Raw genomic sequence first — 13040 nt, 5'->3', positions numbered from 1 at the left:
ATTAACATGGTATAGGTCATGGCAAACTGTGTAGAATTGCAGGAAATTTGCCTTAGAACTGAAAAAAAATATATATTATCCCCTCAATAGTAAAATAGCTAGAATTGTAGGAATTTTTATAAAATTGCAACATTTTCTCATTGCCCCATGGCAAAATGTGTAGAATTGCAGAAAACGTGTTACTTTTAAAGCATGTTTTTCTCCACTGTCAAGAGGGGCCACTAAAATGTTTTACTGTGAGGTGGGGGCCCTCCCAACCAAATCTCACTTAGGGCCCCCAAAAGGCTAGGTCCAGTATAGTTTGACGGACCAGGCTAGTGTCTACCATAAATGTCAGGGAGAGGAAGGTTCTGATGGGGAGGCATCTGATGAAAGCAACCACGCTCTTTGTATGGCAAGGCTTGTTTAATGATTTATATTAAGACAAAATCACATTACGTATGCAATCTCAAGCCTAACATACAATACTGAACATAAGTAACAAATTAAATGCATTTTGGGGGACATAATCTTAAGCCACTGTAAAAGACCATTTTTTACAATTTGTTTTTCACACAGAATTAAAGAGAACTGCCATTTAATTGTAATGAAAAATTAAAATATTATAAAAAGGCTTTTGCACATCATCCCTCAAACATACAAAATATTTCCAAGTAATTCATGTAAAATATATTGTACTGCAATGTGGTACTGTTTTAGTTTACATATCATGCTGCTAATGAAAGTAAAAAAAATAATAAAACGCCAATTGTTCATTTGACAAGTGGTTATCAGCAACATAAATAAAGTGTATTATCCATTATCAGTATGCTATAATATTGAAGTGTTAGTCTGATGTGAGCTCATGCTTTGTCATAGTGTTGCTCTACAGTAATTGTCCTCTGATTATTTTAGCTTACAAAATAGTAAGCTTTGATACAGTTGCAACTTGACTATTACCACATATAGTTTGTGATATTCAAATGAGCAAAACTATCTGAAGCACAATAAGCCAAACTGTACCCTTGTGAGATGCAGAGGGTTTTGTGTTGATTCATAATAGCCTACATGACAAAATATCAACAAACAATGAAGCAATTACCAAATAATAAGTGGTGCAAAATTGCTGTGGGCATGTGGAATGCTGACATGTAAGGAGGAATGCCTTCAGTTTGCAGAATGCTGTTACAGCCTTCAGCAGTAACCGCTAATAATTTCATGTTCATTGCAAAGGTTTTCATTACTCTCTCTCATGCTGTCTACATTCCCCTTAGCTTCTCTAATCCCCCAGTTCTTGTCTTCTGCGCACACACTGTGTTGTCTGTGTTATGCCACTCTAAATACTCAACCCACATGATGTGAATATGAGCATCTTAACGTGGGAAAGGCTGACATAGAAAGCATACTTGAGTCTTGTTGGCACTTGTAAGAGAGAACCGTTTAATATTGTGGGGTATTCTGAAAATAAGGAAATTAAAAATTAGTAGACATTAAACCTCACTGTACTCTAACAATCATATACAGTAAAATATTACATATAGTACCACATGATGCCAACAAAGCCATACAAGTTCAGGTATTAAGAGCGTGTATACAGTTGTGGCCAAAAGTTAAGAATGACACATTCATTTTCAAAGTCTGCTGCCTCAGTTTGTATGAGGGCAATTTGCAGATACTCCAGAATGTTATGAAGAGTGATCAGATGAATTGCAATCAATTGCAAAGCCCCCCAAAAATTTCCACTGCATTTCAGCCCTGCCACAAAAGGACCAGCTGACATCATGTCAGTGATTCTCTCGTTAACACAGGTGTGAGTGTTGACGAGGACAAGGCTGGAGATCAATATGTCATGCTGATTGAGTTCGAATAACAGACTGGAAGCTTCAAAAGGGTGGTGCTTGGAATCATTGTTCTTCCTCTGCCAACCATGGTTACCTGCAAAGAAACATGTGCCGTCATTGCTTTGCACAAAAATGGCTTCACAGGCAAGGATATTGCTGCCAGTAAGATTGTACCTAAATCAACCATTCATCTGATCATCAAGAACTTCAAGGAGAACGGTTTAAATTGTTGTGAAGAAGGCTTCAGGGCGCCCAAGAAAGTCCAGCAAGCGCCAGGACCGTCTCCTAAAGTTGATTCAGCTGCAGGATCAGGGCACCACCTGTACAGAGCTTGCTCAGGAATTGGCAGCAGGCAGGTGTGAGTGCATCTGCACGCACAGTGAGGTGAAGACTTTGAGGATGGCCTGGTGTCAAGAAGGGCAGCAAAGAAGCCACTTCTCTCCAGGAAAAACATCAGGGACAGACTGATATTATGCTAAATGTACAGGGATTGGACAGCTGTTGACTGGGGTAAAGTCATTTTCTCTGATGAATCCCTTTTCCGATTGTTTGGAGCATCCGGAAAAAAGCTTGTCCGGAGAAGACAAGGTGAGCGCTACCATCAGTCCTGTGTCATGCCAACAGTAAAGCATCCTGAGACCATCCCTGTGTGGGGTTGCTTCTCAGCCAAGGGAGTGGGCTCACTCACAATTTTGCCTAAAAACACAGCCATGAATAAAGAATGGTACCAACACATCCTCCGAGATCAACTTCTCCCAACCATCCAGGAACAGTTTGGCGATGAACAATGCCTTTTCCAGCATGATGGAGCACCTTGCCATAAAGGCAAAAGTGATAACCAAGTGGCTCAGGGAACAAAACATAGATATTTTGGGTCCATGGCCAGGAAACTCCCCAGACCTTAATCCCATTGAGAACTTGTGGTCAATCCTCAAGAGGTGGGTGGACAAACAATACCCACAAATTCTGACAAACTCCAAGCATTGATTATGCAAGAATGGGCTGCCATCAGTCAGGATGTGGCCCCGAAGTTAATTAACAGCATACCAGGGCGGATTGCAGAGGTCTTGAAAAAGAAGGGTCAACACTGCAAATATTGATTCTTTGCATCAACTTCATGTAATTGTCAATAAAAGCCTTTGACCCTTGTAATTATACTTCAGTATTCCATCTGCCAAAAAATATCTAAAGACACTGAAGCAGCAAACTGTGAAAATTAATGTCATTCTCAACTTTTGACCATGACTGTAGTGTATCACTGTCCATGGGGACAGCTGAACTTAAGCCATGTTCTTTCATTTTCCTTTTAGCAAATAGCAACCATCATAAATACATCCCTATTGGCCTTAGTGTTTCAAGGGACAGTCAGTGGGCCCACAATGAAATAGTCTAAAACAGAAGGCTAAGTGGCTGAACCCTGAAGGCACATTGGGTTAAGCCAGATATTGTCATTTCTATAACTGATATGCTTGTTTGTGCTATAAACCTTTTCATAACAATATCATAGCAATTCCCTTACAAATGTCCCCAAATGTGAACCTGTCATCTCATACCAGATTACAATCTTTCCAGGAAGAACCATCACGTAGCAAGACTGGGCAAAACAGATAAAGCACGCTGAATAATTTGGTACAAAAGAAATTTGGCGAGATAAGACACATTTGTGAGGAAATACAAGTGCTACTGTGTGGAATGGTGCAATGAAGGGATGCCATAATCTTGAAGCATGCCATTGTATTATACACAAAGGACTGCAGTGCAATCAAATTAGCACATTACAATACAATGTCAATGTCTGACATAAACCTTAGTTTTGTGTTTTTTAAACTGTGTAGGAATAGTCTTGTCTCATTTGGCAGCAAAGGAAATAAGTATACAGTTTGTGCTTGACCCACTAAATGCAGGCATAAACATCTCTACAATCAAAGCTCAAATCATTAAGACATATCAACTGTAATGCAAAAATAAATTAAAAAGTTATATAATTTAATCTCCCCCCATTCTCAGTTCAGTGGATGCAGTAATTGAAATAATGGCTCCATGTGAATGACTGATATCATGTTGACAAAACTCCTCACTCAATGTAAATACATTATAGACAAGCCAGCCAAAGCACACATCTAGTCCAAGGGGACATCTCCCTAGTCCACAATGACACATCATTCATCCCTCATCAAAGAAAGCCTTGCCTTCACACAGCGAAGAGCAATGGGCACACCTCTGCCCAGTACCAAAATGTGAATGTCCAATTAGATGAACCACTCCTTCTTGCTCTCATCGATGGTTTCTGTGAAGGCGGGGTCATTGACAATGATGGCTGCATCGGCACAGTCCGCAGACTCTGCCCCTTTGGCCTCGTTGGTGTGGTAGGAGCCCTTGTGACGGAACATATGGCGAATCAGGAACACCAGGGTGCAGAGGATGGTGAAGATGACCACAGCAATGATACCTGCAAGTACAACGGACATTGAGGAACATGACCTTTAAAAACATCAACAACCCTGTATAGTCAGCGAGTTGGTTACTGCTCCTACTCACCTCCGATAACTGCAGAGTTCTGATCAACTCCATCCCGGCTGACTCTTTCCTCATTGAATGGGAATACAGCACCAGCTGAAAAAGTAAACAAAAACAAAATCTCAGCTACAAAATATCTCCGCCCCAAAATAATCCAACAATGCAAAAAAAAAATGTAAATGTTGTCACATGTTTTAGAGACTGAATATGTCAATTGTAAACTGGCACACTTTGAAATCTATTAAAACAACTGGACAGGAGATGTACACTGAGTATACAAAACATTTCCATGACCGACTGACCAGGTGAATCCAGTTGAAAGCTAGGATCCCTTATTGATGTCACTTGTTAAATCCACTTCAAATCAGTGTAGATGAAGGGGAGGAGACAGGTTAAAGAAGGATTTTTAAGCCTTGAGAGAATTGAGACATGGATTGTGTGCCATTCAGAAGGTGAATGAGCAAGACAAAAAACACAAGTGCCTTTGAACGGGGTATGGTAGGTTTGTGTCAAGAACTGCAACGCTGCTGGGTTTATCACACTCGATAGTTTCCCGTGTGTATGAAGAATGGTCCACCACCCAAAGGACATCCAGCCAACTTGGAAGTAGGAGTGGGCTCAGAGTCAAAAGTGGCAGTCTACTTTTATTTTTTTCAGCTGACATCTCTGTGGGCACTAGTCCATTTGAGTGGATCCTGCAGAATCCGTGCAAATGCCCCCCCCCCCAAAAAAAAAAAAACAACAACAACATTTTAGTCATTTAGCAGATGCTCTTATCCAGAGGGACTTTTAAAATGATATTTCTTACATTCAGTCATCTAACAGAGTCCCATCCAGAGAAGCAACCGACAGATCTTCCACAAGGTAAAAAATGGGGACCTGAACCAGAACTATCAGCTAGAGGTCGACCGATTTAATTAGGGCCGATTTCAAGTTTTCATAACAATCGGAAATCGTTATTTTGGGGCGTGGATTTGCCGTTTTTTTTTTTTTTTTTTTTTTTACACCTTTATTTAATCTTTATTTAACTAGGCAAGTCAGTTAAGAGCACATTCTTATTTTCAATGACTGCCTAGGAACGGTGGGTTAACTGCCTCGTTCAGGGGCAGAAAGACAGATTTTCACCTTGGTCAGCTCGGGGATCCAATCTTGCAACCTTACAGGTAACTAGTCCAACGCAATAACGACCTGCCTCTCCTCTCGTTGCAGAGACTGCCTGTTACACAAATGCAGTAAGCCAAGGTAAGTTGCTAGCTAGCGTTAAACTTACCTTATAAAAAACAATCAATCATAATCACTAGTTAACTACACATGGTTGATATTACTAGATATTATCTAGCGTGTCCTGTGTTGCATGTAATCTGACTAAGCATACAAGTATCTAAGTATCTGACTGAGCGGTGGTAGGCAGAAGCAGGCGAAAACATTCATTCAAACAGCACTTTTGTGCGTTTTGCCAGCAGCTCTTCGTTGTGCGTCAAGCATTGCGCTGTTTATGACTTCAAACCTATCAACTCCCGAGATGAGGCTGGTGTGACCGAAGTGAAATGGCTGGCTAGTTAGCGCGCGCTAATAGTGTTTCAAACTTCACTCGCTCTGAGCCTTGGGGTGGTTGTTTCCCTTGCTCTGCATGGGTAACGCTGCTTCGATGTGGTGGCTGTTGTCGTTGTGTTGCTGGTTCGAGCCCAGGGAGGAGAGGGACAGAGACTATACTGTTACACTGGCAATCCTAAAGTGCCTATAAGAACATCCAATAGTCAAAGGTTAATGAAATACAAATGGTATAGAGGGAAATAGTCCTATAATAACTACAACCTAAAACTTCTTACCTGGGAATATTGAAGACTCATGTTAAAAGGAACCACCAGCGTTCATATGTTCTCATGTTCTGAGCAAGGAACTGAAACGTTAGCTTTCTTACATAGCACATATTGCACTTTTACGTTCTTCTCCAACACTTTGTTTTGCATTATTTAAACCAAATTGAACATGTTTCATTATCTACTTGAGGCTAAATTGATTTTGATGTATTATATTAAGTTAAAATAAGTGTTAATTCAGTATTGTTGTAACTGTCATTATTACAAATACATTTTTTTATTTAAAAATTGGCCGATCAATCGGTATCGGCGTTTTTGGTCCTCCAATCGGTATCGGCATTGAAAAATCATAGTCGGTCGACCTCTACTATCAGCCCTCGGACTAAGCCACCAACTGCCAGGTCAACAGGCCACCAGCCCCCCGGGCTGATGCAAATCAATTTATAACGTTTTTGACAAGGTGTTTTTCTGGATTTATTTGTTGTTATTCTGTCTCTCACTGTTCAAATAAACCTACCATTAAAATTATAGACGGATCATTTCTTTGTCGGTGGACAAACGTACAAAATCAGCAGGGGATCAAATACTTTTTTCCTTCACTGTATTTCAACTATGCTGTGATGTTTAACATACAATTTGAATCTATCTAATCGAATAGAATCCACAGAGTGCGAGTTGAAGATAAATACTTTTACTAACAGTATTAGTAATTGACTGACCAGATCTCTCAACAATACTATTTCTAAGGTACATTTTTGATAAATGTTATGCATTTTCAGCCATTCCTGAACCTGAGACCAGAAACGGGCTACCTAAGTGCAATACCAAAACAAATTGTCTATTGATTCTGTATCCTCACAACAAAATCTGCAGGGCTGCGATGATTGATTCTGTGCAATAATTCTGTGCAATAATTTTAGCTGAAAAGCATGAAGTCTTGAATCTTGCATTGTTTTATATATCAACTCATACACCTTGTCCATGGAATCTCTACATAAAAAATATCTTCCTAGCGATTTACAATTAAGAGCTTGGTGGGACAACCACATACAGTGGTGAGAACAAGTATTTGATACACTGCCGAGTTTGCAGGTTTTCCAACTTACAAAGCATGTAGAGGTCTGTAATTTTTTTATCATAGGTACACTTCAACTGTGAGAGACGGAACCTAAAACAAAAATCCAGAAAATCACATTGTATGATTTTTAAGTAATTCATTTGCATTTTATTTTTTATTTTAGTACAGAAACCTTTGTTTGCAATTACAGAGATCACACGTTTCCTGTAGTTCTTGACCAGGTTTGCACACACTGCAGCAGGGATTTTGGCCCACTCCTCCATACAGACCTTCTCCAGATCCTTCAGGTTTTGGTGCTGTTGCTGGGCAGTACGGACTTTCAGCTCCCTCAAGATTTTCTATTGGGTTCAGGTCTGGAGACTGGCTAGGCCACTCCAGGACATTGAGATGCTTCTTACAGAGCCACTCCTTAGTTGCCCTGGCTGTGTGTTTCGGGGCGTTGTCATGCTGGAAGACTCAGCCACGACCCATCTTCAATGCTCTTACTGAAGGAAGGTTGTTGGCCAAGATCTCACGATACATGGCCCCATCCATCCTCCCCTCAATACGGTGCAGTCGTCCTGTCCCCTTTGCAGAAAAGCATCCCCAAAAAAATGATGTTTCCACCTCCATGCTGCACGGTTGGGATGGTGTTCTTGGGGTTGTACTCATCCTTCTTCTTCCTCCAAACATGGCGAGTGGAGTTTAGACAAACGCTCTGTCTCATCAGACCACATGACCTTCTCCCATTCCTCCTCTGGATCATCCAGATGGTCATTGGCAAACTTCAGACAGGCCTGGACATGCGCTGGCTTGAGCAGGGGGACCTTGCGTGCGCTGCAGGATTTTAATCCATGACGGCGTAGTGTGCTACTAATGGTTTTCTTTGAGACTGTGGTCCCAGCTCTCTTCAGGTCATTGACCATGTCCTGCCATGTAGTTCTGGGCTGATCCCTCACCTTCCTCACGATCATTGATGCCCCACGAGGTGATCTTGCATGGAGCCCCAGACCGAGGGTGATTGACCGTCATCTTGAACTTCTTCCATTTTCTAATAATTGTGCCAACAGTTGTTGCCTTCTCACCAAGATGCTTGCCTATTGTCCTGTAGCCCATCCCAGCCTTGTGCAGGTCTACAATTTTATCCCTGATGTCCTTACACAGCTCTCTGGTCTTGGCCATTGTGGAAAGGTTGGAGTCTGTTTGATTGAGTGTGTGGACAGGTGACTTTTATACAGAACAAGTTCAAACAGGTGCAGTTAACCTCTTCAACCTATGGGGGCGCTGTGTCATTATTGGATAAAAAGACGTGCCCGTTTTAAGCGCAATATTTTGTCACGAAAAGATGCTCGACTATGCATGGAATTGACAGGCTTGGAAAGACAAAACTCTGACGTCTCCAAAACTGCAAAGATATTATCTGTGAGTGCCCCAGAACTAATGCAACAGGCGAAACCAAGATGAAGTTTCATACAGGAAATGCCCCAGATTCTGAAGGTGCTGTGTTCCAATGTCTCCTTATATGGCTGTGAATGCGCCAGGAATGAGCCTGCGCTTTCTGTCTATTCCCCGAGGTGTCTGCAGCATTGTGACGTGTTTGTAGGCATATCATTGGAAGATTGACCATAAGAGACTACATTTACCTGGTGTCCCGCCCGGTGTCCTGTGTGCGTAATCTGTAGGTCCATGCGCGTTCCATTTCTTCAGAAGAGAAAGTAAACTGCCACGATGGATTTTATCGTCGATAGATATGTGAAAAACACCTTGAGGATTGATTCTAAACATCGGTTTGCCATGTTTCTGTCGATATTATGGAGTTAATTTGGAAAAAAGTTCGCGTTTTAATGACTTATTATTAATTTTTTTCCTTAACCAAACGTGATGAACAAAACGGAGCGATTAGTCAACACAAATAATATTTTTTGTAAAAACGGAACATTTGCTATCTAACAGAGTCTCCTCATTGAAAACATCTGAAGTTCTTCAAAGGTAAATTATTTTATTTGAATTCTTTTCTGGTTTTTGTGGAAAATGTTGCATGCTGAAATAGAGGCAAAATCCTATGCTAGGCTAATACTGATACTAATACTGTTACACAAATGCTTGTTTAGCTATGGTTCAAAAGCATATTTTGAAAATCTGAGATGACAGTGTTGTTAACAAAAGGCTAAGCTTGAGAGCAAATAGATTAATTTCATTTCATTTGCGATTTTCATGAATAGTTAACGTTGTGTTATGCTAATGAGCTTGCGGATAGATTTACACAATCCTGGATACAGGTTTTTTTTCGTAGCTAAACGTGACGCAGGAAACGGAGCAATTTGTCCTAAACAAATAATCTTTCAGGAAAAACTGAACATTTGCTATCTGAGAGTCTCCTCATTGAAAACATCCGAAGTTCTACAAAGGTAAATGATTTTATTTGAATGCTTTTTCTGTTTTTTGTGAAAATGTTGCCTGCTGAATGCTAACGCTAAATGCTACGCTAAATGCTACGTTAGCTATCAATACTGTTACACAAATGCTTGTTTTGCAATGGTTGAGAAGCATATTTTGAAAATCTGAGATGACAGTGTTGTTAACAAAAGGCTAAGCTTGAGAGCAAATAGATTCATTTCATTTCATTTGCGATTTTCATGAATAGTTAACGTTGCAGTATGGTAATGAGCTTGAGGCTGTAGTCACGATACCGGATCCGGGATGGCTCGATGCAAGAAGTTAACAGGTAATGAGTGGAGCACAGGAGGGCTTCTTAAAGAAAAACTAACAGGTCTGTGAGAACCGGAATTCTTACTGGTTGGTAGGTGATCAAATAGTTACGTCATGCAATAAAATGCAAATTAATTACTTAACAATCATACAATGTGATTTTCTGGATTTTTGTTTTAGATTCGGTCTCCCACAGTTGAAGTGTACCTATGATAAACATGTCATACTTCTACATGCTTTGTAAGTAGGAAAACCTGCAAAATCGGCAGTGTATCAAATACTTGTTCTCCTCACTGTATCTCAGTCATAGTAAGTACATTTTTCTTCAATAAAGTAGCTAATCAGCAAAATCAGAGCTAGTAGGGGAAAAATCAAGTACTGGTTCACGAAATACTTCGTTTTTTGTTATTTTCACATACACACATGTACACATGTACACACACAGTAGGGCAGGGATCGCAGATGCCTCTCACAGGGACCTTACAAAGGCTGATTTGTCGCCTTTGGAGCACTATGCAAGGCTAAGATCAAATGATAAAAGGATTGTCACTCTTATTCTAATTTTTCATCTAAAATTCTATTTGTCTTTTACTATCAGTGGTGTAAAAATCAATAACTGAAAAGATCAACCCACTACTTCCATTAGGCCTAGCTGTAAGATAATTGAACTTGTTAATATGAATCCTTACCAAAGCAGTAGCACTAAAATGACTTATCTGACCTATTGAAACCTCACATATGCCTCCATAGGTTAAACATACAGCATAGTCACTGAGAGATGGAGTTTCATACCCTAGTACAGAGCAGACCATTCTCAGAGCAGGCAGGAGATGGATCTTGTGTTTCCCAGCAATATATCTCATGTATCTGGAAAAGCTCACCCAGGATCAATACACTGACCCAGTAATAACCACCCTGTAGGGCTATCCGCAGGAGCTAAACAGTACATGGGTTTAAATGGTACAATAGCTGGAGGAGAAGAAAAATACCACCATTAAATGTAACGGCTTGACGTTACAATGAAATATCAGATCTCTTTGGAGAACTGAGTGGACCGCTGGTGCTGCCAGTTGACCGCTGACAATTCATCTACTATACACACTAACGGCCTTACAGTGCTTACAGTAAAAACGCAGTATTCAAGATGATGGAACAAGACGTAAAACCACAAGAATAGAATCCCATGACACTGTATGAATAAGTGGTTCCATTGGCTGGACAATCAAAGTAGATAGATAAATACACAATGATTTACTGTACCTGAGTCCATGTGCCAGGGATCGTTGGCAGCAGCCATTGGTGAGATCGTGAGAGGAGACGCCCCACAGTTTGACTCCACTAGAATGCCCTGGGTGGTCACCGGGGCGACGATGCCAGACCTCAGTGCTGCCTTCAGAGGAGCGATGTTGTTGAAATGAACTCTGGACAGACAGCCCACAAACCCTGGAGTGTTGTACTTCTCTATGAGGACTGGGTCAATCTGGCCAGTTTCTAATCAAAACCAAGACAAATTAAATTAAAACATAACAGCAGTTCTGGATTAGATAGGAGTTCTTCCTTATGGTATCCCTGTCAACCTATGTGAAATGTATAGACCTTGAGTGTATCAGTGCACAGTAGAGCCACAGCTCCACTTGTGTGGAGCTGCTGACTGATTCTATCTGACCACTTAATACTGGTCTACCACCACGATGCACTACTACTCAGCACACTACAATACTGTAAGCCTCCCCAGTTTGATTTATGTTCACTGGAATCTAGCCTCTGGTTGGTGATCCTGTATTCCCAATCCCTAGTCTCCCCCTACATTACAGACAGGCAGCTACTGTAAAAAGCTCTTACTGCAGACATAGACTCCCAATAGACCAGGGAAAACAAAGTATCCAATTCTACTGCAATACAGTATTCTCCAAAGGTGGCAAAAGAAGAAGAATTTCACAATTTTAAGGTTACATGTAAGAAGGATGTTTCATATGCCCCCGGGTTTAAAAAAAAATACAAAACACATCCTGTTTGGAACATTAGCCATGCATTGTGCCATTCATGATCTTTACTTTTGAGAACACATCCCAATACCTACAGGAAGAAAATTCACCATCTTAAACCAATGATAAAACTAGTGGCAAGGTTTGTTAAAAGCAACATAGGCCTACCCTACAGTATATCCTGTATAGGAAATGCCAATCTAAAACAAATCTTGCAACCACAAATCACAAGGTCAAGGTTTACAATAAGTCTCCCCAATACCTATGTATTTAGTGTAGTTACAGTTATGTTGTTATCCAAAACACTATGCCACCTCAAGTTAGTCAAATACAGAAGAGTAGTACCTGTATGCCCTGTTGTCCTCCCTGAATGTAGTGATGCTTGCTCTGCCTCTACCTTGCAGACCCTCTATCCACAGCACAAGTCCTTGCCTTATACAGTGCTACCACTGGCCGCTGTACACCTGTCCATGATCGTCTGTACACCTGTCTGTCTATGATCGTCTTTCTGTCTGTCTGTGGTCGTCTGTCTATGGTCGTCTGTCTGTCTGTCTGTGGTCATCTGTCTGTCTGTCTGTGGTCGTCTGTCTGTCTGTCTGTGGTCGTCTGTCTGTCTGTCTGTCTGTGGTCGTCTGTCTGTCTGTCTGTGGTCGTCTGTCTGTGTCTATCTATGGTCGTCTGTCTGTGTCTATCTATGGTCGTCTGTCTGTGTCTATCTATGGTCGTCTGTCTGTGTCTATCTATGGTCGTCTGTCTGTGTCTATCTATGGTCGTCTGTCTGTGTCTATCTATGGTCGTCTGTCTGTGTCTATCTATGGTCGTCTGTCTGTGTCTATCTATGGTCGTCTGTCTGTGTCTATCTATGGTCGTCTGTCTGTTTGTCTATGGTCGTCTGTCTGTCTGATCGTCTGTCTGTCTGATCGTCTGTCTGTCTGATCGTCTGTCTGTCTGATCGTCTGTCTGTCTATGGTCGTCTGTCTGTCTATGGTCGTCTGTCTGTCTGTCTGTCTATGATCGTCTGTCTGTCTATGGTCGTCTGTCTGTCTGTCTATGATCGTCTGTCTGTCTATGATCGTCTGTCTGTCAATGGTCGTCTGTCTGTCAATGGTCGTCTGTCTGTCAATGGTCGTCT

At 41.1% G+C, this 13040-nt stretch overlaps 1 protein-coding gene across 1 annotated transcript in view; it reads right to left on the bottom strand.

Annotated features, from left to right (window-relative positions):
• Window positions 1–399: 399 nt before the first annotated feature.
• LOC115114461 (contactin-associated protein-like 2) overlaps window positions 400–13040 on the bottom strand; it is a 107995-nt gene continuing 95354 nt past the window's right edge. The window contains exons 23-25 of the mRNA XM_029642708.2: window positions 11184–11414; window positions 4359–4433; window positions 400–4269 (exon numbers count right to left, since the gene is read on the bottom strand). Coding sequence (XP_029498568.1) covers window positions 4070–4269; window positions 4359–4433; window positions 11184–11414 — 506 coding nt within the window. The 3' untranslated portion in view covers window positions 400–4069. The remainder of the gene's footprint in view (window positions 4270–4358; window positions 4434–11183; window positions 11415–13040) is intronic.

Source organism: Oncorhynchus nerka, linkage group LG9b, assembly GCF_034236695.1.
Source record: "Oncorhynchus nerka isolate Pitt River linkage group LG9b, Oner_Uvic_2.0, whole genome shotgun sequence".
NCBI classification, from domain to species: Eukaryota; Metazoa; Chordata; class Actinopteri; order Salmoniformes; family Salmonidae; genus Oncorhynchus; species Oncorhynchus nerka.
The sequence above is the reverse complement of the archived record's forward strand: the minus strand, read 5'-3'. Positions and strand labels throughout refer to the sequence as shown.